The following is a 25,918-nucleotide window of genomic DNA, read 5'->3' as shown; positions in this document are numbered from 1 at the left end:
TCAATGGTCCATTAAAGGGATCAGGGGGGAAGACTGTTAAGGGTGATTATCCTTTTCAGTGGGCTCGTGAACAGCCAAGGTTTGGATACAGTCCTCAAGGACCCCAGTCTGGTGCTTTTATGAGGCCAAGAAGGCTTAAAAATAAGATGGGAATGATTGGAGTAGAGAGAGCAGATTTAGCTGGTGTGGCTATTTTTATTTCCACCTATCATTATCCGGAGGCCTCCAGATGTGAGGTGGCAGAGAAGAGGCTGCTCTCGGGGAGATGGCCTCCTTGTCCAATTTCCACAGGAGCCATTTGGCCATTGTGAAGAACAGGATGATCGTAAAGAGGCCCTTTGATTTATGACTTGCCATGCCTGGTCTTTGGCAGGATACGCTTAAATCTAAGTCAGAAGCGGTAGAAAGACAGGAGCAGCTGGCAACTGATTAGTAGAATCTCAGATTTTTCATATAATACACTATATTGCCATACTGCACTAAAAACAATATGTAGAGATGGTTGTTCATAATAACAATTTGACTAGATAGTGAAAAGGGTGAGTGTGTCAGGCAAAATGCAAAACAGAATTAATTAACCAAGTACACAGTAAACAATTTAAAGTTAGATTTAACTTCCCATGTTTGGGATAAGAGCCATGGTGGCACAGTGATTAAAATGCAATATTACAGGCTAATTCTGCCCACAGCCAGGAGTTCGATCCTCACCGGCTCAAGGTTGACTTTCATCCTTCCTAAGTGCATTTATTCTCCTGTTCGTTTGTCCTATATATGTTGCAGGACAGGTTTTGCATGGTATTTCGTAGACTCCTTGGTTTTCTAGCTGGATTTTGTCTTTGGGGTTTCTTAAGATGTTGGCTATTTTTTGGTCAGTGTTGAAGGCTGTCAAGACAAATAAAAATCAGCAAAATTCTCCACAAACACAATATCAAGACAGCCTTCAACACTGACCAAAAAAATAGCCAACATCTTAAGAAACGCCAAAGACAAAATCCAGCTAGAAAACCAAGGAGTCTACGAAATACCATGCAAAATCTGTCCTGCCACATACATAGGACAAACGAACAGGCGAATAAATGCACACAACGCAGAACACAAGAACACAGTAAGAAAAAAAGAAAAAAAAAGAAAAAACTTCCTCCCTTTTCCAGCACCTTAAAGCTGCAGGACATGAAATTATTTTGAAGGAACCAGGTTAATCTCCAAAACAGAACACTTCAACAATTATGGAAGCTATCAAAATAGAGAAATACCCCCACAACATGAATAATAGCAATAGCAATAGCAGTTAGACTTATATAGCGCTTCATAGGGCTTTCAGCCCTCTCTAAGCGGTTTACAGAGTCAGCATATCACCCCCAACAACAATCCGGGTCCTCATTTCACCCACCTCGGAAGGATGGAAGGCTGAGTCAACCCTGAGCCGGTGAGATTTGAACAGCCGAACTGCAGATAACAGTCAGCTGAAGTGGCCTGCAGTACTGCACCCTAACCACTGCGCCACCTCGGATAGATAGATAGATAGATAGATAGATGATAGATAGATAGATAGATAGATAGATAGATAGATAGATGATAGATAGATAGATAGATAGATAGATAGATAGATAGATAGATAGATAGATAGATAGATGGAGCAATAGCAATAGCAATAGCAGTAGACTTATATACCGCTTCATAGGGCTTTCAGCCCTCTCTAAGCGGTTTACAGAGTCAGCATATCACCCCCAACAACAATCCGGGTCCTCATTTCACCCACCTCGGAAGGATGGAAGGCTGAGTCAACCCTGAGCCGGTGAGATTTGAACAGCCGAACTGCAGATAACAGTCAGCTGAAGTGGCCTGCAGTACTGCACCCTAACCACTGCACCACCTCGGATAGATAGATAGATAGATAGATAGATAGATAGATAGATGATAGATAGATAGATAGATAGATAGATGATAGATAGATAGATAGATAGATAGATGATAGATAGATAGATAGATAGATAGATAGATAGATAGATAGATAGATAGATAGATAGATGGAGCAATAGCAATAGCAATAGCAGTAGACTTATATACCGCTTCATAGGGCTTTCAGCCCTCTCTAAGCGGTTTACAGAGAGTCAGCATATTGCCCCCAACAATCTGGGTCCTCATTTCACCCACCTCGGAAGGATGGAAGGCTGAGTCAACCTTGAGCCGAACTGCTGAACTAGCAGTCAGCTGAAGTGGCCTGCAGTACTGCACTCTACCCACTGCGCCACCTCGGCTTCCCTAAAACGTGAGAATACCTCCCGCCTACCAGACATCTGGAAACCAGCCCTAGGCAACAAATGAGCCCCACCCACCACCCAGGCCGTTACAACATGAAACAACAATGGACACACAACCAGCACCAATCAGCACCAATCTACCAATCATGATACAACCACACAACCAATCATTCCACTTACTGAAACAAAGCCAGCACTCCGCACACGGCAGCTCTGATCACACTTTAAGCCCAAAACCCTGAAGATGGCAAGTGAGATCTCGCTGAAATGTTTCCAAGACAATCTCAATCTTACATGGGAAAAGACCCAAATACAGCAAGACCAGCATACCTACACCTTTGAAAATCTACGAAAACAAATATATCCATATATACATGTATATGTGTATATGTATACGTATACATGTATGCATGCATGTATGTATATGTATATGTATATGTATATGTATATGTATATGTATATGTATATAATTATATAAAGCCAATAGCACCTGTTGAAAGGAATTTTTCAAGAGTCCAATCATCCAGCAGGTTGGTGAAAGTAATTTACCTTAACCTAGAGACTGATGCTACGGTGATACCTACTGGTGGGGAAATGATTTGGACACCCTAGGGCAAGTCTATTTTCCTGAGTAAATGTGAAAAGAGGCAGTTTCTATACAGAATCTCTTATTGTTGAATTATTAGTTCTGGGAGGGATTCAACCTCCAGAATCTTTGCTCAGAATAATTTGAATCCCATTGATGAACCCTTTTCTTGTGTGCTCCTGATTCTTTATTTACATTTTTCATTTTCCATAGAAGGCTGCAGAGGAAAAAATTAAAGCTATGGCCTCCGTATTAGAGAGAGTGGAAGGATTAACACCCCCACCCACCTCACACCCGGATCCTCTCTGAACCCACCACAGCTACAGCTAATCTAGCATTCTTCTTATCGCTAAGTTTGCTGCTTGCCTGAAATGATATAAAAACTAATGCAGCTTTGATGCCTAATTCTGACAAATTATAACTATATTAATACATAATACGAGAGAATGAATTTACTATCTATAGCCTTTGGGATCATGATTACATTATGTTCAAATTCAGATTGATTTGCTAATTTATATTTAGCTGTTAAACCCCAAGTGCGAGTGCCGGAGAGTTCCAGAGCGGCAGGCGGTGGGCAATTATGAGGAATAACGAAGAAAGCCATGCAGAAATAAATTTGGTTAGCTGTAACCTAGTTAGGGGTTTCCACTCCAGGCAGGCCTGTTACAGATTAAAGCCAGAAGAATAGACAATTAAATTGTAACAGAGTTAGAGCCAGAAGAAATGTGATTATGACTGACCTCTCCAGATTGTGTCAAAGCCATTCTGATACATCAAGGTCCACTTTATTAGGTTTACGCCTCTTCAGGAGTTACTGCCTGGTGTGATACATTAGCATGCAAACTGAATGGCAGTTAACTAAGTTTCCTCCTTGTGTCTCTGGCACACGCCCTCCCCTCTTTCAGAGGATGAAGAAGGTAGGTGTAGCGGGGGGGGGGGGGGAGAAGAGGCAGAATCGAGAAGTTTGCATAGGATGAAATTTTGAAATCATATATCTTTAAAAAATTAAAATCCCTTATACAGGAAACACATAGCTCATATCCTCCTAAGTTCACAAAAGACAATTTTCTTTTCTTTTTTTCAATCAAATTTTTATTTTTTATATTCTTTATACATACCACTGCACAAATGATGTGGTATCTGGCTATCATACATTTCAGTACACATAAACATAATCTTATTACTCCTAAATATTACATTTCATTTCCATTATTTCATATTATTTATACATGCCTTTTGTTATCACCCTTCATTTCTAAACCTTCTTTCTGTCCCTTTGTATATCTTAATGCATTAATATATAATTGCTGTTATTCCCCTCTATTTTCTATCCCTATTTTAACTTTCCACCCTTCATATCGCTATAATATTCAAAGATGTGTTTTTCACCTATTTTGTTGTTCATATTTCCTTAATTAAATCAGAATTTTATCCTTCATTCTTCCATTATTCAATATCTCCATATACAGTTTTAGTACCAATCACAATCATTTATAAATTTAAAGTACTTCTATTCATGATCTTTCCAATTATTCAATTCTACTATTAGTTTGTGTGTGTATTCCATTTAGGTTACCCTCATGTCTTATATTGTATCTGTATTTAGTCAATCTCTTTTAGCCCACTGTCCAGAGTTCATAAATTCAAAAAGCAAAACTTCCTAGTCACAATTTTAAATGTCTTATCAATAGTCAGTCCAATCAATTTAAATTCACCAGGAGATTACCCACGCCTCTTCAATTTACTTTATATGTTCAATAATATTCAATGATGTTCAGGGACTCTCAACTGAAGTCCTTAGTTAATAATCAAATCCTTAGTGGTCTGGGAGTAGATCCATGTCCAACAAATATTTTCAGCCTTTTTAAATAGTTATTTCCAAGCTTGCATATTTCCCTTTGCATCAGTAGATGGCACTCTCACTGCTGTCTGCTTCAGCCTCTCTGCAATGTTATTGACAGTTCCAATTTCAATTATTTTAAATTATAAATCTGATAATTGGGCAATATTTGTAAAAAGGAATTTGGGACTTTAATTCCAGCATTTTAAAATACTCTCAATATCACATCTTTTAACTTTGAGAACTAAGTTTATATTTATCATTTAAAAAACATTTTTCTTTCTTTCTTCAATTCTCCGTTTTTTTTCCCTATATGCCCATTTACCGCTTCAACAAATAGCTTTAAATATGCTTCCCCCTTGGATTTCTGGGGTCAACTTCCAATAAAAAATATTTTCTCACCCGGATCCCACTCCATTCACTTTTTCCACTCCAGCAGAGCCTTGGGTATTCCGGCTGTCCCCTGCTTCGTGGCGGCCATATTGGCTGCCGCTGCTCCTCATCTTTGGATGAGGGGGCTTTCCAAGTCAGGGAGGAGAGATGCGGCTCTCCTCTACCTGCCAGGTGATCCCCCTTTGCTTCACCACCCCTTCAGGGTGGCTATGGCCCAAATTTGGACCCTTTGATGAGGAGAGGTCGGAGCCGACCACGGAGCTCGTAGATCAGGCTTCCGAAGGTGCCAGAAGTACAACCGGAAGCTCTAAATTCACAAAAGAAAATTTTCTGATGAAGTAAACTGTAGTTCACAAAAGATTATGCCTTTTAATAAAACACCTTACTCTGAAAATGTGTTACCAGATGCCTTTTGGTGAAAGGATAATTCATTTTGTCTATGATATGATAGCCGTAGCTTATGGTCTGACAATGTATGGACCAAAAGTCCTGGCTATAATGACTCAAGCCATTACCCCCATGCAATTAGACTACTACAATGCATTCAATATGGGGCTGCCTTTGAAGCTTGCCTACAGGCCATTGTTAGTTCAAAATACAACAGTCTATTTTGCTTGATTGGTCCTAGCCTCTACAATCGTAAAATTCCTATTTTAAAGCCCAAGATTGGAGCTAAGGCTTATGAATTGGTGGCCGATAGGTTTTCAGGTGCAATTCAAAGTGCTTGTTGTTATGTATAGAATCCCATGCAAATTAATACTTACCGTATGTAGCTGTTCCTATGCTAGCCAGAGCCAGCCTGCCTGAGGGACCCTTCAGGGAGAAGCTGCTTCTAACCTCCAGGAACTGAGACCAGAAAGTCTTGTTTTTCTGTCATGCTTCCCATATCATTAACAAAAGGGTAGGCTGAACCCTTCTGTGGAGACTTTCTGGAAACAATCAATTTGGAGGACTTCAGTCAAGACCAGTTTTCTCTGGAGTTGGCTGCTGTTCTTTGCAAACCTTGTATACACGGTGATAAGTTCTTCTTTCCTTTTTCTCCCATGCCAGTCTCTGCTGAAGACCCTGGTGAACCCCAAGGGTCGCTCCGCCTTCAGAACCAGCAGTGGCTTCAACGGGCTGTTTTCCCTCCTGGCTGACATGGAAGGTTCCCTGCAGGACTCGCCTTCGGGTGCCTGGGCCTCCTTCGGTCAGAGCCACATACTAGGACTGATCCTGCGCATTCTCCAGACAATGGCAGCCGCTCTGTACCTGGACCCTGCCAATAAGGGCTTCTTCCAGGAGAACGGTCTCTTTGAGAGGATGGCGGAGGACCTTGGCACGCTTGGCTGCTTTTCAGCACAAAGGTGGGGACAAATTCCTACGCAGATCAACAAACCACGATCCTTTGTTGAGCTTTCAAATACAGCTGCTTGCTCACCTGAGCTTTTCCCAACTCGGCTAAAAAGCTGCATCAGGATATTCAGCTTCCTTGATTCCATGGCCAGGATGAACCCCTTCGGCCTCAAGAGCTGCTTGGAGGAAACAGATCCTCCTCCCACATTGGGTGTTCGGAATGGGACAGAAAATCAGCAAGAAGATTCTCCGGGGAATCTTTGGGACCATAGAAAGTCTAACGAAGTAGCTGCCGTCCAGCTGCCAGAACCCCAGAACAGGTAGGCCGTTGATGGTTGCAATATATAGAAAGTTGAAAGCACTAATTTGGACGTTCTAATTATCCTATTTCTTACACGTCTTGGGGCCTGTATTTTCATAAGCGTACACATTTATAGATGACTCCAGTGTAGGTTTACCGAGAATACAAGCTCAAATGATGTAATGTTAATTGCAGACCTAAGTATACCCTGTGTTAGTCACATGGAAGGGGCACAATTATTTCAAGTGCAAAAAAGGAGGTTATTGACATTTTTTCTTTGCTATCACTTGCCATCAGCAGCTCCTCTTCTAAAGTATTTTCCTGTTTCCTTTAGAGAAAAGTGGTTTGAAGAACATCCTGGATAGGGCAAAAGGGTAGCCTGCAGTTGGATTTAGTTTCTGAACGCCATGGAAGTCCATTCCAGTTCATGCATATTTGGAAAATATAAATATAAATGAAGCTCTGATCAAACTGACTGGCATTACTTCATAGCTTTCTGGATCTTTCTGCTTTCAAATAATCCTTAATTAAAAGTGAAATTATACATGGATATGAGTCTAAATTAGTGTTCCTCACTTTGGCAAGATGTATGGATTTCACCTGCCAGAGTGTCCCCCAGCCGGTGGGACATCCACACATGATAAAGTTGCTAAGGTGGAGATTCCCTGAACTCTCGGCCCCTCTCAGCCCCATGATGTAGGTGAGGCCAAAAAGGGTAGAAACCTCCCCCCAATCATTCCTGGAAGCCTGCCCAACTTTCTACTAATTAAAATTAAAATGGGTTTATTAAGGGCGTTTCTTGTGCATGCTTAAGTCTCCAGAGTGTGCAGTCTTTTCTTGAAACACCCCCCCCCCTTTTTTTTTTAGATTCAGCTGCATATGTTATCTAGATATATGGGAAGTCTTTGATTGCATAGATGGACTGTTTGTTAACAAAATTATAGATATTTAAAGTTGGATCTAAATTGCAAAATATGATATTTAGCAGCCTATAACAAGTCAAATAAGGACAAACAATTTATCATAAGGAGAGGCACCAAACAGTAATATTTCTTTTTCTCTTTGCTGTTTTTCTATCACCTTGGGAGGAGCCATAATTCATTCACAAAATTATGAAAAAAGGAGGCAGTTAAAGTTTCCACTCATTAATTTTGTTATAAGGCAGTTTCAAATAAGCAGACACTTCTCAAATGTTGGGAAAACTGAATGCCTTCTTTGGTAACCTGGATGAAATGAGTCCTACTCAGACACAATGAAATGCCAGCCAATCCTTACAGAATACTACAGAATTAGGGTCCCCCCCCCACTGCTTCAGAAAGGAAGAACTGAAGCACAGGACACGCTCCTTCCCTTTTTCTCCTGAGGGAAAACAGCAATATAGCAGTGGACTTATATACCGCTTCATAGGCCTTTCAGCCCTCTCTAAGCGGTTCACAGAGTCAGCATATCGCCCCCAACAATCTGGGTCCTCATTTTACCCACCTCGGAAGGATGGAAGGCTGAGTCAACCCTGAGCCGGTGAGATTTGAACCGCTGAACTGCTGATCTAGCAGTAGCCTGCAGTGCTGCATTTAACCACTGCGCCACCTTGGCTTGATGGAACTCCGTTGTGGAGCTTTGCCTTCCCTGGGGGCGGCTGGGAGGGGCCATCTTCTTCTGGGGTACCCTTGGCCACCAAGAAGGTTGCAAATTCTCCTCCCCTCCCAGTTTCCAGAAGAATTTGCTTCCCCGTTTTTATGCAAAAATGGATGAGAAGGACTGTGACCTGGTTCCTACTCTTTTGTCTTGAGGCACACAAATGTACAGAAATGCCGTAGGTGTCATCTTCTCTTTTCTCTGAAGGCCACAAAGTGAGGACCCAGTGATTGTGTGTCCCGGAGCCCTGTGTGTCATGGTGACACTGATTGGCAAACTCTACAATGAAGCTTACCCTGAGGTAAGTCGACAGGTGAGGGAGACTCAACTTCACACAGGTGAGATTATATAGCCTAGCCTAGCATTAGCTCATTACTCCTTTCAAAATACCCTGTTTCCCTGAAAACAAGATCTCCTCGGATAATAAGCCCAGTCAGGCTTTTGAGCGCATGCGCTAAAACAAGCCCACCCTGAAAATGTTGCAACGCGTCAGCAGCCATGAGGTGACCACGATTGCCACCTCCTGCACCTCAGAAATAGCAGGCCTCCCCGAAAATAAGGCCACGCGCTTATTTCGGGGGTCAAAAGAAAATAAGAACCTGTCTTATTTCCGGGGAAACACGGTAAATAGTATTATGCAAAAGAGAAAAGTAATAAAAGAAAATGAAAGGGAAAAAAAAGAAAGAAAATTTATTCTACACCCCTCCGATTTACAGCGCCCTCTTTCATCTGTATTCATATCCACTTGATACTTAAAAAAAGCCACCCAACTGCAAAAAAAGAAGAAGAAGAAGGAATCAAATATCAGCATCCTCATCTGCACCCTAAGTTATATGCCAAGTACACCTTGCAAGGCACTCCCAAGTATGGAGGCTGCTGGTGAGGGGAGAGTCGCCCCATAAGAGCAGCCGTGGTGGGGTGGATGGACCGATGGGCATGTTTGCCCCCAGACCTCATCCTGGCGCAGAGTTGTGGGCTCATTTGCCGATTTGTAATTGCATCTCCTGTGCCCCCGTCAGACTCCGGGAGGGATGTGTAGGGAAATCAATCTGGGGAAACGAGACTAGTTTCCTGTCACCATTAATTTTTTTCACTAAAACCCTTTTTTCCTGGAATGAGCATCTCTGAAAACGGCACATTTTATTCAAAACAAGGCAATCTCATTATTGGCAGGACTGCTGTCATAATACGAACAATCAATTCCTTGTACTCCATTATGGCTCTATTGAATTTGTGAGGGCAATGCGGATTTACTGAGCCAAGATCTTCACGGTGTCATTCTTCCCCTTAACCTTGCTTTTTTGCTGAAGCAAAATTATTATTATTATTATTATTATTAGAAAGAGCAATATTTAAGATACAAAAAGCATTACGGTCTACTTAGAAAATCTAGAGGACTCTTTCTCAATTGCTGGTGAATTAGAGGCCCCAGTTCATGAAAATCCCTTGCAACCCCGACTGAAGGGAACCGGAAATGGCCCTGGATGGGTCGGTCCTTTGGGTAACTTTCGCTCATTCACTCAGGCAGGTCTGAGCTGGCTTGGGGGTGGCCATCCATCAAAAGCCCATCACAGGTGGCAGAGAAACCGGCATGGCAGACCTTGAGATATCTTTCCCATTTCCTTGGTTCTCAAGCAGGACCGTGGCTAAAAGATGAACGGACATGTGCTGCGGCTGCTGATCTTCGGCTGAGCAGAGAGAAATGAGGCCGGCCATCGCCTTGTCTTGGGTTATAGGAGAGCATTGTAGTATGTGTGCCGGACATCCCAGAATGCCAGTGTTTTATTTTTCAGATTTATAATTTTAACAAACAGATTTACCCAAACTACTCCATTTTTATAGGTCTACACTACTTGACACAATTTTTATTTCATTTTGGAGACAGCACACTACAGTGAACATAAACATCCCTGAACATAATCTCCTGTTGTCTGATCACATTTGTTATCTTAGCCTTTTTCCAATAGCCATTTCATTTAAATTTTGAATTTATTTCCTGCCTGTTGTATTTTACAAACATTTATATCGTATACAAAATGCCCTATTTCTAATTTCTGATTGTGAACATGTGTGCTAATATCAACCAAAAATTAAATGTTCAGCAGCCCACCTTGCAACTCTAGAATTCTCCAGTAAAATTAGTGTGCAATGGAGATAACACATGAAGAGGCAGCTAATTTCAATAATATCTAATATGGAGCAATGAATGAGCCTTTGGCGATTTTATATTATTTGTAAACCTTTTTATTAACTGTATGTTGTAGCTGGCCAACCCTGGGTTCCTACATCATTTCTTAAATGTTTGTTTAGAAAGCCAAGCTCTGATTTCTGCAATGACCCAGGACGACTCTGTGTCCATTATGGCTGCCTGTTACTGGTTGCCCTGGCGTTGGCAGCAGCCCACTCATGCCTGTTCTTCTTGCCCTCCTCCTGCCTCGCCTTCTTCTTTCAGTTGTCCCTGGAAATCCAATTCGCGGTGGCTGACCATATTCAATCCTTGATGGGCTTGGAGAAGAACCGCCAAGTGGCTTGTACAGCTGGCCTGCTGGGCTGCCTCGTCAGCTCCTGCCCAGAAGTTCTGCATGATGCAAGCAGCCCCCTCCACGCGCCTCTGATCCGGCTCTTTGAGAAGCTGGCCTCCCAGTCCATCCAGCCCGAGGTCTTAAGGTGATGTGTCGGTCTATCGCAACCGGTACCTGTTGGGCCACCTGGGGCTTCAGGGATTAGTGACTATTGTTTTTGAGTGCAGAAGGAGGTGGGGAGCGTGGTCACCTCATGGCTGCTGCTGCTGCTGTGTTGCAATATTTTTGGGGAGGGCTTATTTTAGCACATGCTCTCAAAGCCTGAGTGGGCTTATTATTCGGGGAGGTCTTATTTTCAGGGAAACAGGATATTTGTATCTTGCCTCTATTATTTTTATAAATAACTCAAGGTAGTAAACATATCCAACACCTCTCGTACAGTAGTTGCTGTTTCTTATTTTATTTTTCTTCATTGTGAAGTACAGTATTGGTAACATGCTGCAGAGATGCAGCCGGTAAGACTCTGAAACTCCGCTAAAACTTGTGGCAGCATCTTTCAAGACTCCTGTCCTCAAGAACTGCTGGCCAATGCCTCCGTCAGCCTTGGGTTTGGGGAACACACAATGAAGACTTTGAGGCAATTCTAGGACCTTCATCCCCCATCTTTCGCACCCACACCCACCTCTGCCATGCGCCTCCTGCATAGAGGCCTCATGCAGGCGTTCCTTTTCTTTTGCCGTGGGTCATTTGTCCTTTGCTTCATCTCTTTTAGACAATTCCTGTGCCCACGGATGATGCCCCTTCCCGTTGCTACCCCACCCCTCCTAAGCCTCCCCCCGGCATCCCTCAGTGACGGAGAGGAACTGGACAGGGCCCAGAAGATGGTGGATCTGCAGTCCAAATCCTGTGAGAAACAGCTAAAAGGTCTGTTTAGTCTACAAAAAGATGAGCGGGGAGGCATGTGGGAATCGTTTTCAAATATGTGAGGAATTCTCAGAGGGAAGAGGAGACGGACGTATTCTCTGTTGCTTGAGAGGAAAAAGTCAACACAGGCAGATCTCGCTTAACACCCATCTGTTCAGCAACCATTTGAAATTATGAGGGTGCTGAAGGAAGCATCCCACTCACAACTCTGGAATGCCTTCTTGGCCTTTTTCGCGTTACTTCTCTTCTTTATACTGCGTCTCTCTCAAAGTTCCCAGTTTGGAACCTGCCGTAGCATCACTAACTTGGTATGTTTCTTGTATTAGGTTCTGGAACAGCTGCACGGAATGACAGCACAAAGCAAAGTCTGTTGGGCTCTGATCCCCCCGAATGCTCTGCAATGGCCCTCCAAACGGCCATGAGCCTCATTTCCTTGACAACCCCGCGCAGCCTCCATCTGCACAGCGCCTGCCTGGCCCCTTCCTTTGTGGAGTTCGACATGTCTCTCGATGGATACGGGTAATACAGGATCGACTTCTGCTTCCCATTGCAACATTCCTCATCTCAGCCTCCAGGTCCTCTGCCTTTGGTTCCATGGAGTGGATAGTTCAATTTGTGGATAGTTCAAAAATCAATCAATCAATCATGTTATTTAGATGCCTAATGTTTTGTCATCTGAACGAATATCACCCATTTAAATGGGGCGAATTAGATAACAGGTGTCGTTCAGAGCAACTTTAGGAACAGAAATTTCTCATTTCCCCTTTTCGTTATTGTTCATAGTTCTATAATGTGTTATGGGAAATATGCAAAGAAATATTGTTAAGTCATTGAGGAGATCCTTATATATCTAGTGCTGTTTACATACATGAACATTCATTCATGTCCTTCTTACTGTGTTTTGAGCCAACATTGTATTTTTGAGTCTGGTCTGGGGAGGCCCCCTCCCCAAAAGGATGCAATTAAGATGGATTGAATAGGGATAGGATAAAGAGTAATTTGACCTTATTTTAATTTTTGAACACTTAAATTTAAATACAGTTAATATTATTTCCCCCACATACATATTTAAGGGGAGAACTACATATTTTGCTGGCAACATTTGGAGGACATTGGGGGCCCATTAAGGTGGAGGGCGAGTTGATTTGATTTTGATTTGATTTTAGCTTTATTTGTATGCCGCCCTTTTCCCTGAGGGGACTCAGGGCGGCTCACAATTCAGGGGGAGGGAAGTACAAAACAAGTTATACACATAAAGACAATACATAGTTAAAAAGCACAACAGTCATACTATTCGGGTGGGGTTGAAGTCTCTAGCCCCAGGCCTGTCGGGACAGCCAGGTTTTAAGGGCTACGCGGAAGGTCTGGAGGGTGGTGAGGGTACGAATCTCCACGGGGAGATCGTTCCATAGGGTCGGAGCAGCCACCGAGAAGGCTCTCCTCCGGGTAGTTGCCAGTCGGCATTGACTGGCTGATGGAATTCGGAGGAGGCCTAGTCTATGGGATCTTATTGGCCTAGTGGAAGTAATTGGCAGTAGGCGGTCTCTCAAGTTATATTTAACCTCAGGGATGAAATGGTACCAAATGGATGTCAAATTATATAGCCATTTGAATTTCATTTAAAGGTTGGAAACAATATTTTTTGTGGCCCTTAGGGTTACAGTACTGAATAACTATTACTAAACAGCAAGGAAGTCAGTCTACTTGTATCACTTCCTCGTCTGTTCTGATGCAATTATGCAACTTTTAATGCACATTTTGCTATAAAGGGGAACAGGGACCATGGAATTGCAGAATTCAGAGAAGTACAAAATAAGTCTTGTGTCAATCTTTGAATGGTCAGACTAGCTAAACAAAATATTTTAGGTTTGTTTCCTAATATGATAGGGAACATATTGGTTAGTGCAGTTGCTGTTTATTTGGGGTGAGTAGCAATTCAGCTATTCTTCAGTGGCTGAATAATGGGTATGCTCCCATTTAGAGGCGTTCTCTTCTGAATGAGTGGAGGAGAAGCATATCAGTGGAGTCGGTGGAGCTACCCAACCTGGAAGACCTTTTCTCATCCCAAAGTGTGTGTTTGTGTGTGTCCGTGTGTGTCCAGCCTGGCTATATCCAAAACATATTGTGGGCATGGTGGGATTCAAATAATTTAACAACCTGTTCTCTGCCCTAATGACAAGTGTGGTAGGCGTGGTTGAGTAGTCATGTGACTGGCTGGTCATGTGACTGGGTGGGTGTGGCCAACTTGACATCACTCACGTTGAGGGCTGCTTCATCTCTCCTGGCCTCTCGTGACCGTGGAGATGCTGCAACGGTTGTAAGTGTAAAAAACAGTCCTTTAATTCCTTGCGGAATTAAAATAGTAAAAATGCAATGATAACTATCAGCAGCCAACTCTTGCTCATCAAGTGAAGCCCTTTAGCAGAGAGGTCATTTAAGTTCTCCGGAAAGTGGGTCGGCACATTGGGGCTACAAAATACTGCGCTAAAGAGACAAATTAACAAACTATAAAGGGGACCCAGGTTTAAGCCTCCCTAGCTGGTCAAGGTCACAATAAAATTAGTACATGCCACAGATATCTAAATAAACTTCAAGCCTGGTGCCATGTTACTAAGTCTTATTATCATAAGAAAAAACTAAAACGAATTGGAGGCTCCATACCCCTACCTCCTTTTCTTTTTTTTCAAATCTTTTCAATCTCAGTGAGCAATCATAGCAATAGCAGTAGCAGTTAGACTTATATACCGCTTCATAGGGCTTTGCAGCCCTCTCTAAGCGGTTTACAGAGTCAGCATATCGCCCCCACAATCTGGGTCCTCATTTCACCCACCTCGGAAGGATGGAAGGCTGAGTCAACCCTGAGCCGGTGAGATTTGAACCGCCGAACTGCAGATAGCAGTCAGCTGAAGTGGCCTGCAGTACTGCACTCTACCCACTGCGCCACCTTGGCTCTTAGTCATGTGCCTTGGCCACTCCAAAGTAATGCAAAAGCACCAAAGATGCTTTTTCAAGAGGCAACTGGACTTTCTGGAAACCAAGCATTTCTTCAAAATGCTGACCATTGCATCCCGCCTGGAAGAACCCCAACAGGGGAGTATTTCCTCCCAAGGGCAGCGTAAAAAGCTTAAAACAACCCTTGCCCTTTAAGAAAGTCAACCCCCTAATAAAGCAAAGCAAAGTACCAGCAAAGAAAAAATCGCTCAGGCAACAGTAAGTCTGGGCATACTGCCAAGAACTTTTAGCTGTTACAATGTAATAAGGGTTAACTGGAGAGGCAGTTTCTGTAAGCAGGGCAATAAAGATTAGGCTAGAAACAACTCCGGAATGTCTCCTTCCTGCCTTCCTTACAGGATTAGCCCTGTAAAGTGGGGGGGAAAAAAACCAAGAGATTTTTTCCAGCCACCAGTTCTCCAAACTGTTCAGAAAGTGAATAAACGATTCTCCTGAATAGGTGCAACCCGGTTGAATACCACCACTGATTGTGGGGCTGCCATAACCCCACCAAACCCTGGGTGAGCTTTAGCATGCACCAAGTCTGCCCACATCCAGGCAGGAGGGTACAACCCCACCCACCCACCCCCATCCCTGTGGGATCCTCTCCCAGCTGCAGGTTCCAGGGTCTGCTGTTCACCTTTCGCACATCACTTTTGGCAAGTGCTGTGGATGTGTGCTTGCCTTCTCCTGACTGCCGTTGTTGCCAAATCTGGTCCAGAGCCAGCTCCAAGCTTGGTAGGTTTGGTCAGCATTTCAAGGGTTGGCCACATGCATGGAAGGGACCCCCCCCCCCTCTGGACCATGGGGGCTCTTCTTTCTTGTGGATATCTTTGTGAGCAAAGGCTGAGAGGGCTTCGAAGCTGCAGAGCAACACAGGATCTTTGCTTTGGGTAAAAACTGTGTGTGTGTGTGAGAGAGAGAGATTGTCTGGGGTGTTTCATTTAAAGTTTCACACAGCACCATTATCTGTGAAACTGTAAAGTGATGCCACTCTTCAAAAGATGTATCTATTGAATAATCGCAAAACGGAAGGGGATGATTCAGGAGTAATTGGGAGAGAGATTTTGCTTGTAAGTTTGTAACCATTTATCTCTATTTCTATTCCTTTAAAAAGAAATAGGTGTCTTACTGTTTTTATTTTCTTCCGTTTGCAGCTGTTTGTTTATTCCAAGTATGGCCACCATTCTAGGCCAAAGCACTGAACACTCTGTCTTGGGAGGAACCGGAAAAGGTAGATTTTTAAAATACTGTCTTCAAAATGTTGGCTATAATGCAATGGAGAGCAATGTGTACATGACTCAGACGTTGGAAGGCTTGAGGCCTGTTATAATCAGATTGTGTATGTATAGATTAATAGGTGGGCATATTTGTATCTATGTACGTACGTACACACACACACACAAACATACATACATACACATACATGAGTGTTTATAAAGTCTATGCCTCTCTGGGTATGTAAGTTGTTCAGTGATTCCTCTTGAGATCATCCCGGAGAAGAAAGGATGGGATCAGCAATAACCTTTGAAGATAATTCCCTCTTGTGTCAGGCCTGCAGCCATTTTAGGATCTTTGGCCTGCCACACTATTATTTTACTCTGCTGTTTTCATTAGTGGGGTAATTGGGAGGCGGACTAGTAAGGAGTAGAATTGTAGAATGTGTTGTTGTCAAAATAAAACATTCTAGCAGCCCAAGGCCATTCTTTGTCTCTGCACCTCTGCACCTGATCGGAAGTGGGTGGGTGGAAATGCCAGCGTGGCAGAGGAAGATTGGACCGTGTGATGAGCTTGTGGGTGTGGGGTCTTGAACTTTCAACTGGGTGGTAAACCTAGGAAGCTTTCAGATTCAGGTTTCCCACAGATGTACCAACACGTCTCTCTTATTAAATGGGAACTTTGAGGAAAGCTCTGACTTGGACCCTGGTTTAATTCTGGATGATATTTGGAACGCTGACATCTTCGTCAAGAAAGGCCGGGCCTAAAGGCTTCCCTGATTCATTGGAGAGAGTATTTTTGATTCAAGACTTTGAAATGCTTAATTTTTGTTGAGTAAACTGGTTGTCTCCATCATACACCCTGCTCTTCCTGTGGGAGTCGTCCGTTTTGTGAACCTACTCTTTCTAAGGGGCTTTGTGTCACTGTGTCTTGTGCCACCTGGCTTGGGCAGCCTCTCTCCGTTGCTCTTGGCAGTCTCTGGCTTATCCCTTTCTCTTCCCTCTCAGGCATCAGGCGGTTCCCCCCACCAGATGGCCTCACTTTTTCCTCCTGGTTTCTGATCAATAAGATGAGTTCTGCTCGTGATTACCACCCGCTACGTTTCCTTACCTTGATGCGCCACATGGCGAGAACGGAAGAAGTCTTTGCTTGCTTTGCAGTGAGGTTTTCTCCCGTAGAAGGTTGTCTAACCATCTCGACTGAGGAAGTGGCATTCGAAGATTTAGGTAAGGGTCTCAGGGCCAGAGGGAAAGCAGGTTGACCAAGGCCTGACATGTAGAAAACTTAAAACCCTCAAGCCCCGGGGTTCTTGGAAGGTTCAAACCAACCTCTGAATTTGTGCCCAGAAAACAGTTCTTCAACATGGGCCTACATGCACCAGGCACATGCTTTTCAAGCTCTGGGTGGTTCTCTAATCGAGATATGGCCAAGCAAATACTTGAAACTTCAGCTAGAGCTGAAGGGTTAGAGAGCTTCTTTCCAAATGCATTTCTGGAGTGCGTGATGCTCATCCTCCAGGGACTGAATGAACCATTCCCGGTCATTGCTCAGATTGCCGTAATGACCTTTCTCTGTCTCTCCCTCCCTCCCCCCCCCTTCTCGGCCTCGTTGAGCCCTTTTGCAAGGTCCAGTTGTCCAGTTACAACTGTCTCTAAACCGTCAGAGCATACAATTGACTGGCTTTAAGTCTCCCAGGGCCTTTGGAATGAGTCCGGTTGCAAGGCTGACATCTGCCTCCTATCCTTTTAAGGCAGCAGCAGCAGCAGCATCTGAGCAGCTGTGTAAAGAGCTCCACGCAGGCGCTGCTTTCATGCCTCTCCATCAAAGCCCTTGTAGGACTTGAATCCAAAGCACTAGGAAGCCCTGGTATAAAACACGCTTATTCAAATCCCCTAATTATCTTGGAACTGAAAAAACGAAAGGATCACCTGCCCTCATCATGTCCCAATTTCCTCTGAATCCAAACTCGTATCTATATAGAAGTCTTGTCAGTGGCTGTTCTTACTTGGCAAGACATTGCCTGTGATGCGGCCGTGTGTGTGTGTGTGTGTGTGTGTGTGTGTGTGTGTGCTTGTGCTTGTGCTTGTGCTTTGGGGCTGTCCTTGGTTGATGTCCGAAAAGTAGCCCTCCGGTGTTCAAAAGGATTTTTTCCCCAGAAACTCTGTAACCATCTTGCCCCAAACATTTCCCCCTGATCTCGTGGTAGAACGTTTCCCTTTGGTTTCACTATAATGTGGCAAATTATTCCCTTTTTTGTGATAATAGACACGATGGTACCTGAAGATGAGACCTCTCTCCTGTGCCAAGTTCGGTTCAGATGTGCTCCGCTGCTGGTGCCCGGACAGTGGCATCACCTTGCTGTGACGGTGGCAAAAGAAACGAAGCAGATCTGCACCGTTTCGGCCTATCTGAACGGCAGCCTGGTGGGCTCTGCGAAGGTGGGACGTCTGCAGAATGCAGCTCTTCCTTCCTTTGGACTCAGTATGTGGGATTCCTTTGTCTGAAGCTCCGCTACGTGGCAGAGCCCAGGGCTGAAAAAAGAAGGCTTAGCTAATTACTTTTCACGCCACAATATTTCTTTTCGGCTTGTCTTGTCTTGGAGGAGAGGGCGATTCAAGAAAATTGTGATACGCTGCAATATTCCAGTAAAAAAACCTCTAAAATATATAAAACTAGATGCTTGAGGAGAAGGGTCAACATCTATGCATACATTTCAGTACACAGTTAGTTCAATCAGAATAGAGCTGGAAGGGACCTTAGAGGTCTTCTAGTCCAACCCCCTGCTCAAGCAGGAAACCCTATACCATTTCAGACAAGTGGCTGTCCAGTCTCTTCTTAACCTCCAGTGATAAAGCCCGTACTACTTCTGAAGGCAACTTCTGTTCGACTGGTGGATGGTTCTCACTGTCAGGAAGTTTCTCCTCCGTTCTAGGTTGGGTCCCTCCTTGGTTTCTCCTTGGTTTCCATCCGTGGCTTCTTGTCCTGTCTTCTTCTGTGTCCAGGCTCCTTTTCCAGGGAGAGAGCACCACGAGGACCTCAGCCATTCCTTTTCCTTCTCCTACAGATGCAGTACATCCGGGCACTGCCAGGGAGCTTCACTTCTATGGACCCTTCTTCTTTCATCGATGTCTTTGGCTTTGTGGCTACACCGCTGATGTGGAGAAAGAGGTCTTCCTTGTCTTGGCGCCAAGGCCCCATGTTCTTATTTGAAGAAGTTCTCTCCATGGAAACTTTGCAGCTTATGGGAAAACTTGGTCCGAGATACTATAGCAATTTCCAGGCTGTGGAACTTAGAGGTAGGACTTGTAACTGCAGGGACTTGGCCAAAAGGTCCTTGTGTGATTGAGAACTCACTAGCTCTGGTTATGTGGCTACTCCGGAGGTGGCATTCAGCCAGTTCTGACAGGCTCTGGAGAATCGGTAGCAAAGACTTTGAGAGTGGGGAGGGAATGCGGATTCTGCCGTATCCTTTCCCTTCCACGCCCACAAAGCCCCAGAACCGGCAGTAAAAAAAATTGAATCTACCACTGGACTGTTCCTATAGTCAATTTGTATTTCAACTTGTGTTGGATTCAGTCGTGGGAAGTTAGAGAAAGCAGATCCAGCTGTGGATTTATTTTGACATGATATACAGAAGGACAGTAACTCCAACAGGGTAGACGTTAGCTCCGTGGAATTCTCAAAGCATCCAGAAAACAAGACTGTGAGACAGAAATGTTAAGTGAAATAAAAATAGACTATCCTGGAAGAAAAAAATAGGTTTAATTAAGTCTGGGCAATAGGCCAGCCATTGACCTGCCAACTAAAATCCCTTCCCCCGCCCCCAAAGGATTTGCAACCATTAATATGGAATGGTTGAAATCAGTCCAAATAAATGTGGACACCCGTTTTTGAGGAAATACAATTTTGCTTCAGAGCATCCCCTGACTTGTTAAGTGTGGGGGGAGGACAAGCAAATCAAGGAGTTTGTTGATTTTGGGAACCGGAGGTTGATTAGCTGAGAATTTCTGGCTCCCTCTGACCCCTGGCATTGTCTCTCTGTCTGCTTCCTCCTCCTTCAGGAGAAGGGTCCCATGGCCACCTGCCAAAGGTGGCTCCTTTGGTGGCACCAGAGAAGATTTCCTTTGGGCTCAACACCAGATGCTCATTTTACACAACAGTTAAAGGCATAAAAGACAGCTGTGGTGAAGTGGACGGGCGTCTGGTCGCTAAAGAGGTAGGTCCTTTGCTTCATTGGGTGCACAGAAAAACGAGAGGTGTCCTGTTCTTCAGAGAGACCTTGTTGATGCTGATGAGACTTGGATGCCTTCACTGAGTATGAGAGACACGGTTTATCCTATCAGCAGCCTTAAGGAGAGTCTGAATGTTGAGGGACTACAAACCAGGAATGTGGAGTTAAACTTCTTCCCAGGTTCTCACTAGACAATGTTCTAAAATGTTAGCCACCCCTTTTCTAACCGTTTTGCAGTCCCGGCTCTCTGCTCCAGGAGGCAGATGACAGGAAGGGAAAAAGTAAAGACCGACAGTTTATTATTGCACGCACTTTTAGGCCATTTCAATCCTGTGACTCAAAGCAAGGAAGGGTCAATGTTATTTTCCTCCCAACGATACAGAAGTCATTTGCCATTTGCCTCTCTTACCCTGTTTTTTTTAACTTTCGGGTTTAGCTGACGTTCCCACTGGTTTGGCCTCAAATTATTTTGATTGCAATTCACAGAAAGTCAGCCAGATCTTGTCACTTGCTAAGATAGATAAGAAGAGGGGGGAGAGGGGTGTTAATTTTTTTGGGGGGGGAAAGAGTGTTTCCCTAGAGATGACATATTTAGATTAAACGGTGCTTTATTAGTACAGCACAAGGTTAATCTAAACCTTGGTCTGAAGAACGGAGACTCACCCAGGCCTTTTGGGGGCTATCCCAGTGGAGGTTTTTCCCCCAGTTGGAGATATTGGTGCCCAATGTCATAAAATTGGTATTTTCTGTGAGAAATCCACACTTCTTCCCTCCCACTGACAAGTGGCCATTACAAAAATCAGCTCTATCCCACCAACCGCAGCTTTAGTGGCGCATCCGTCTCTAAGGCTCTTGACGAATGCAGCCTCCCCCACCTCCTTTGAGCTCAGAGCTGGACACTTTGTGAGGGCAGCTCTGCTGGAAAGCAGAATAGATTGCAAACATATTAATCACATAGCCTAATATTTGAAATGTTTAAGAAAGAAACATGCTTTTTTTTTCTTTAGCTGAAGCTGTCCTCCCGTGATAATATAACACCTGTTTTCATGGCTCAAAATACTGCTGCAAAACTCCCTGGATGCTTAAGAACAATTGGTGCCATTGTGGTGGGCCAGCATGGTAAGCCAAAATGCATCCCGAATTTATAATTCATAATAATATATAATTTATAATAACATGTAAAGTGTCAACCATCCAGAGGCACTTTGGTGAGATGGGCAGGGTAGAAATGCAATGAATGGATAGATAAATAAAATCTGTAAAATGAAAGAACAGAAATATAACAGAAATGCAGAGTTGCATCCTATAGAAAAATTGCATACATGTTAAGCTTCTTAACATGTATTCAGTCTCATGCCTAACCCTAACCCTAACCCTCATTCCACCACCCAGCCTCCAAAATGACAGAGGAGAAGTCTTTGCCATCAGGAAAGGATGCCTCTGTTCTGTCCCAAGCCTCTACGATATATATGGACGCAGACTTGGCTGTCTGCCACAACTAAGGAGGGAGATAAGCAACCCCTTGGCTGGGAGCCCAGTCCATGAAGTTTGTTGTAGCCCGGAGGTGACCAGAGCATGTGCCAGAATCCCCTGTGGACTACTGGACAGGACTATTTGTGATGCCAGGATCAGGTGTCAGGGAGGCCCGCAAGTCACTGTCTCTGAGCGTGGCTCTGAATTGGTGTACGCCAGACCCAAGTTCTCCCTTGGATCGGGCTTGGGGCGTTTCCCAACAAAATATTCTGGGGCTGGGGGGTAGGTCCAGTAACGGATGCCCCTCGTCTCTTCTTGGGGCAAAAGGCTGCCATCTGTCCAGGTTCCCCACAATAAAAACACAACCCCCTGAGCTCCATCTGTTTTTCTCCGTTATCGACAAGCGGGGTTTGGCTGCAGCTAATTCCACGGGCTCCTCCCGTGGAGTTGGAGTCTCACACATGGCCGGAACCACCCTGTTCTCCTGGGATGTGCGGCGACTTCTCCGCCTCTGAAACCGAGCATCAATCCGGAGATACAGATGGACTAGTGTGTTGAAATTCGGTGGCCTATCCACATATACCAGCTCAACCTGCAATTCCTCCGGCAACCCATCCTGAAATATATCCATGTGGGCTGCCTCATTCAAAGCCGAATCCTGGCTAAGTAGCCTAAACTCGCTGATGTATTCCTGCAAGGAACGCTGGTCCTGCTTCAGAGTCTTCAGACATCGGGTAGCCGTCTCCGTCTTAATGGGGTCCTCATACATTGACCTGAGGTGGTCACAGAACCCACTGAAGTCATCCAGCAAAGGGCTAGCCTGGACCAGTAGTGGGGTAGCCCAACGAGCTGCAGAGCCGGAGAGAAGGCTAATCATAAACCCCACTTTATCTCGGTCAGTGGGGAAACCTCTGCTTTCAAGCTGATAAACAGCTGGCATTGTCCCAAAAAAGCCGGAAACAAGGCTTGGTTGCCATCGAATTTATCAGGCACTGCAACCGGACATTTCCTCTGAGATGATGGTGGAGCAGTGTGAACTTGGAGCTGAGCCACCTGGGCAACCAGCACAGCTACCTGTTGCGGGGGCTGCACGTTTTCTGCATGAAGTTGCTCCATTTTAAATTATATTTAAATCTGTTTTAGAGGGCAGGAAATAAACTGTTCTGTCCCAAACCTCTACAATATATACGGACATCTGCCACAACTAAGGAGGGAGATAAGCAATCCCTTGGCTGGGAGCCCAGAAAGCTATCTCTATGAAACAAGGCTTGAACTCACGAAATTCTCCCAATCTTTCTCTGTGGCTGGATCAGTAAATTGTTGTTTCCTGCAAAAGTCCCCTCCCGTCGCCCCACCTATAAGCTCTCTGGGAGGGGCCAATCAGTAGCCACCTGTTCCTATTCCTTCTGTGACCCTTTTTCCAAAGCTGCTCCCTCCTCCTCGCATCCCTATGCATGGGTACGTCAGGGACAGCCTCCCTCTGTTCTTCCTCACTGCTCCCTGACTCAGACGCCACCTGGTGGCCAACAGGCCTCTCTAGTCCCTGCTCTGACTCCGAACACCCCCCAGAGTCTTCCTCAGCCTCCAGGGCAGTCCCATAGTGTTCATCACCGTCAGATTCCACCAACAGCTCAGCCGGCCGCTGTTGGGCCACAACAGCCTCTTCTGTGGTCAGGGATCTCTAGATTGCTGGCTGGCCAGGAAAGTTAAGATTGTCCTGATCTTGAGGGAGGCATTCAGAAAAAGAAAAAAAAGCAGCAGCAGCAGCAGCTGTTTTGTGGGTGAGAGCAATATTTGCAAATGTCGTTCCCTTAATATAACCCACCTGGGCAATTCTGTGATCCACTAGGTTTTTTTTTGTTGTTCTCTGCACCGGATCTTGTGAGGAAGGGTTGCCTCTGCTCCGGAAAGAGCTGTGAAGGGATCATTGCCTTTGGGACAGCATTTTGTCAGGCTAGGTGTTTGCTGGTGATTAAATAGTCAGATTCATATTAGGATTTTACGCATGGGGGGAAAAGCCCGCGAAGTAGAAACAATTGTCCTAAAAAGCACAAAGCCTGGGTTTCTTGGTAAATGCAGGGCAAAAATTACATCTCCCTTTAGCAACTAATCTTTCTAGTAGTAAGCTTTTGAGGTCTGATTTGCATTACTGGTGTAAAACGTTTACTAGACTTATGTAAGTCTGCATGTGGCATGAGAAAATATTTGATTTTCTAAATTATTACTATACTTATTATTTTCTGTTATTTCTACATATCTCTACAAAGTTTTTGGCTGCTCATTTTATTCTGGGCAGGCTTTCGGAGACAATTCCTGTCAGCCTTTTCTCTTCCTCTGTCCAGGGACCCATGTCTTCCAGTCCTGTCCGGCTGTGGTCAGCCTGAGCTACCTTGGCGGCCCTTCTCTTCTGCTGGCTCTGCTGGCCAGGGCTCAGGATGACCACGCGGTTTATGCGGCCGTCAAGGTCTTGCAGACCGTCATGAGCTGCAGCGCAGTGAATGAACGCCTGATGGGGGATGAAGGCGATGGGTATCAGGTGAGACAGGAGGGCCTCTCTTTTCCCGCAGCTTTTAGAATTGGAGCTTACGTGGTTTTTCCAAACTTCTGATTCTCAGGCAGGCGGTGCTTGTGCATTGATTCAGAAATGCAGTACTTGAACAGCAAGTGTGTCTGGCCTCCTGATTTGTGGCTTGCACTGAAATTCATTACAAAAAAGTTGATTGTGACGTTCTTTCAATATTTTCATACTCAAAATTAATATGAATGATTGTCCTATTGTTGGAGGAGGAGATAAGGCGTTTTCCCCAGTCGCCTTCAAAAGTTTTGGAGCTTGGAATTTTGAGTCCTTCTAATGAAAGAAACCTTCCCCTCCCACTAGCAGTCTTGGTGGAAAGAATTCCCTTTCTTTGCCTTATTGTAATCAGAAAGCCCAAATCTTTTAGTTCCTCCAGTGGACGAGCAAGTCAGACCGAGAAGTCAGAAGGCCAATTAGTCTCATTTCCTGGGACGGATGGATTTCCCCAAGTCTTCGTTTGGTGGCTGCAGCTCTTTTCTTAAGGAGAAAGTGGACAAGAGTTCTTGTCCTTTTGATCTTTGAAAAATGGGAATGCTGAGAGAATTCTGAACGAGGTTAAAGTTTCATTACTTTCCATGTATTGTGACTACCTTCACTCTTCATAATGCGGCAGGTTTTCCATAAAATTAATTGTCTATATTCTGCAATAAAATGGATTTTAATAGTTGGCTATTGATGGCTTATCCAGTGATAGAAATAAAATACTGTGGAATAAGCCTCTCTTTGTTGTGGCTTTGGGCGATATTATTTTACAGATTCTGGCATATCTGTTGAAGAAAAAGGCCCACCTATTAAACAGCAGAATTCTGCATCTCGTCCTTTCCATTGGTGGCACCATGGAAGCTGGCTTAGAACAGCCGACAATCAAAAACCTGGAGATCTTCCAACATATTGTCTGCAATTTTGAGGTGACGATGCTATTGTTTGTTTATTTCTTTGTTTGTTTGTTGGCAGCAAGGTATGAGTAACTTGTGGCTTATGTGTTGCTTTTAGCCCCTGGAGAATACAATCTTCCTAAAATTTTACTTCCAAAATTTGATGACACACTCTCAATAAATGTAGAGAAAATTCCCCAATCTTTTTGGCAGTAAAAAAAAATATTGTGAGCCTGCTTACTTTTGAGGCATCATTAATTAAAATTACTCTATGCCGTGGCAATCAGCCTCTCAAAATACATATTGGAAGGGAAAAAAACCCTTACTTCTGTCATGCAGAGATGTCTCCTTCCTAGAGAGGTAAGGGAAGAAGAGAGGAGTAGGAGAGATGGCAAGGAGGGGGGAAGGGGAGGAGAGAAATGAGGAGTGGAAAGGGGGGAGAGGAGAAGGAGAGGGGAAGGGAAAGTAGAGTAGGGAAGGATGACAGAGGGAAGAAAGGAGGAAGGGACAGGGAGGAGAGAGGGAGAAGAAAGTGACGGATAAGGACAAATATGGTGTATGGAGAGCAGAAGAACCAATAATTGTGATTTGGGACTTGATGGTAAGATGAATTGATGTAAACATTTAATAATACAAAACAATGCTGGCAATGTGGATTATATCTTATGAAAATATAAAAAACTTTACTAAACAAAAGGGATGTTTCTTTTCTGGAACCCCATTAGGTATATATGAGACAGTGGAACCTGAGCCAG

The 25,918-nt window shown here is 44.2% G+C and overlaps 1 protein-coding gene across 5 annotated transcripts in view; it reads left to right on the top strand.

The window, feature by feature from the left end:
- Positions 1 to 25,918, top strand: part of WDFY4 (WDFY family member 4) — a 107,773-nt gene that overhangs the window by 21,143 nt on the left and 60,712 nt on the right. For all 5 annotated transcript variants that reach the window (XM_032226540.1, XM_032226539.1, XM_032226543.1 and 2 more), the window contains 13 exons: positions 6,134 to 6,738; positions 8,562 to 8,655; positions 10,807 to 11,021; positions 11,649 to 11,800; positions 12,127 to 12,319; positions 15,949 to 16,025; positions 17,017 to 17,235; positions 18,275 to 18,447; positions 19,074 to 19,305; positions 20,071 to 20,225; positions 21,248 to 21,359; positions 24,056 to 24,249; positions 25,044 to 25,196. In XM_032226540.1, the coding sequence (XP_032082431.1) occupies positions 6,134 to 6,738; positions 8,562 to 8,655; positions 10,807 to 11,021; positions 11,649 to 11,800; positions 12,127 to 12,319; positions 15,949 to 16,025; positions 17,017 to 17,235; positions 18,275 to 18,447; positions 19,074 to 19,305; positions 20,071 to 20,225; positions 21,248 to 21,359; positions 24,056 to 24,249; positions 25,044 to 25,196 (2,574 nt within the window). The remainder of the gene's footprint in view (positions 1 to 6,133; positions 6,739 to 8,561; positions 8,656 to 10,806; positions 11,022 to 11,648; positions 11,801 to 12,126; positions 12,320 to 15,948; positions 16,026 to 17,016; positions 17,236 to 18,274; positions 18,448 to 19,073; positions 19,306 to 20,070; positions 20,226 to 21,247; positions 21,360 to 24,055; positions 24,250 to 25,043; positions 25,197 to 25,918) is intronic.

This window comes from Thamnophis elegans, chromosome 11, assembly GCF_009769535.1.
Source record: "Thamnophis elegans isolate rThaEle1 chromosome 11, rThaEle1.pri, whole genome shotgun sequence".
Lineage (NCBI taxonomy): Eukaryota > Metazoa > Chordata > Lepidosauria > Squamata > Colubridae > Thamnophis > Thamnophis elegans.
This window is presented reverse-complemented; position numbering and strand designations above follow the sequence as displayed.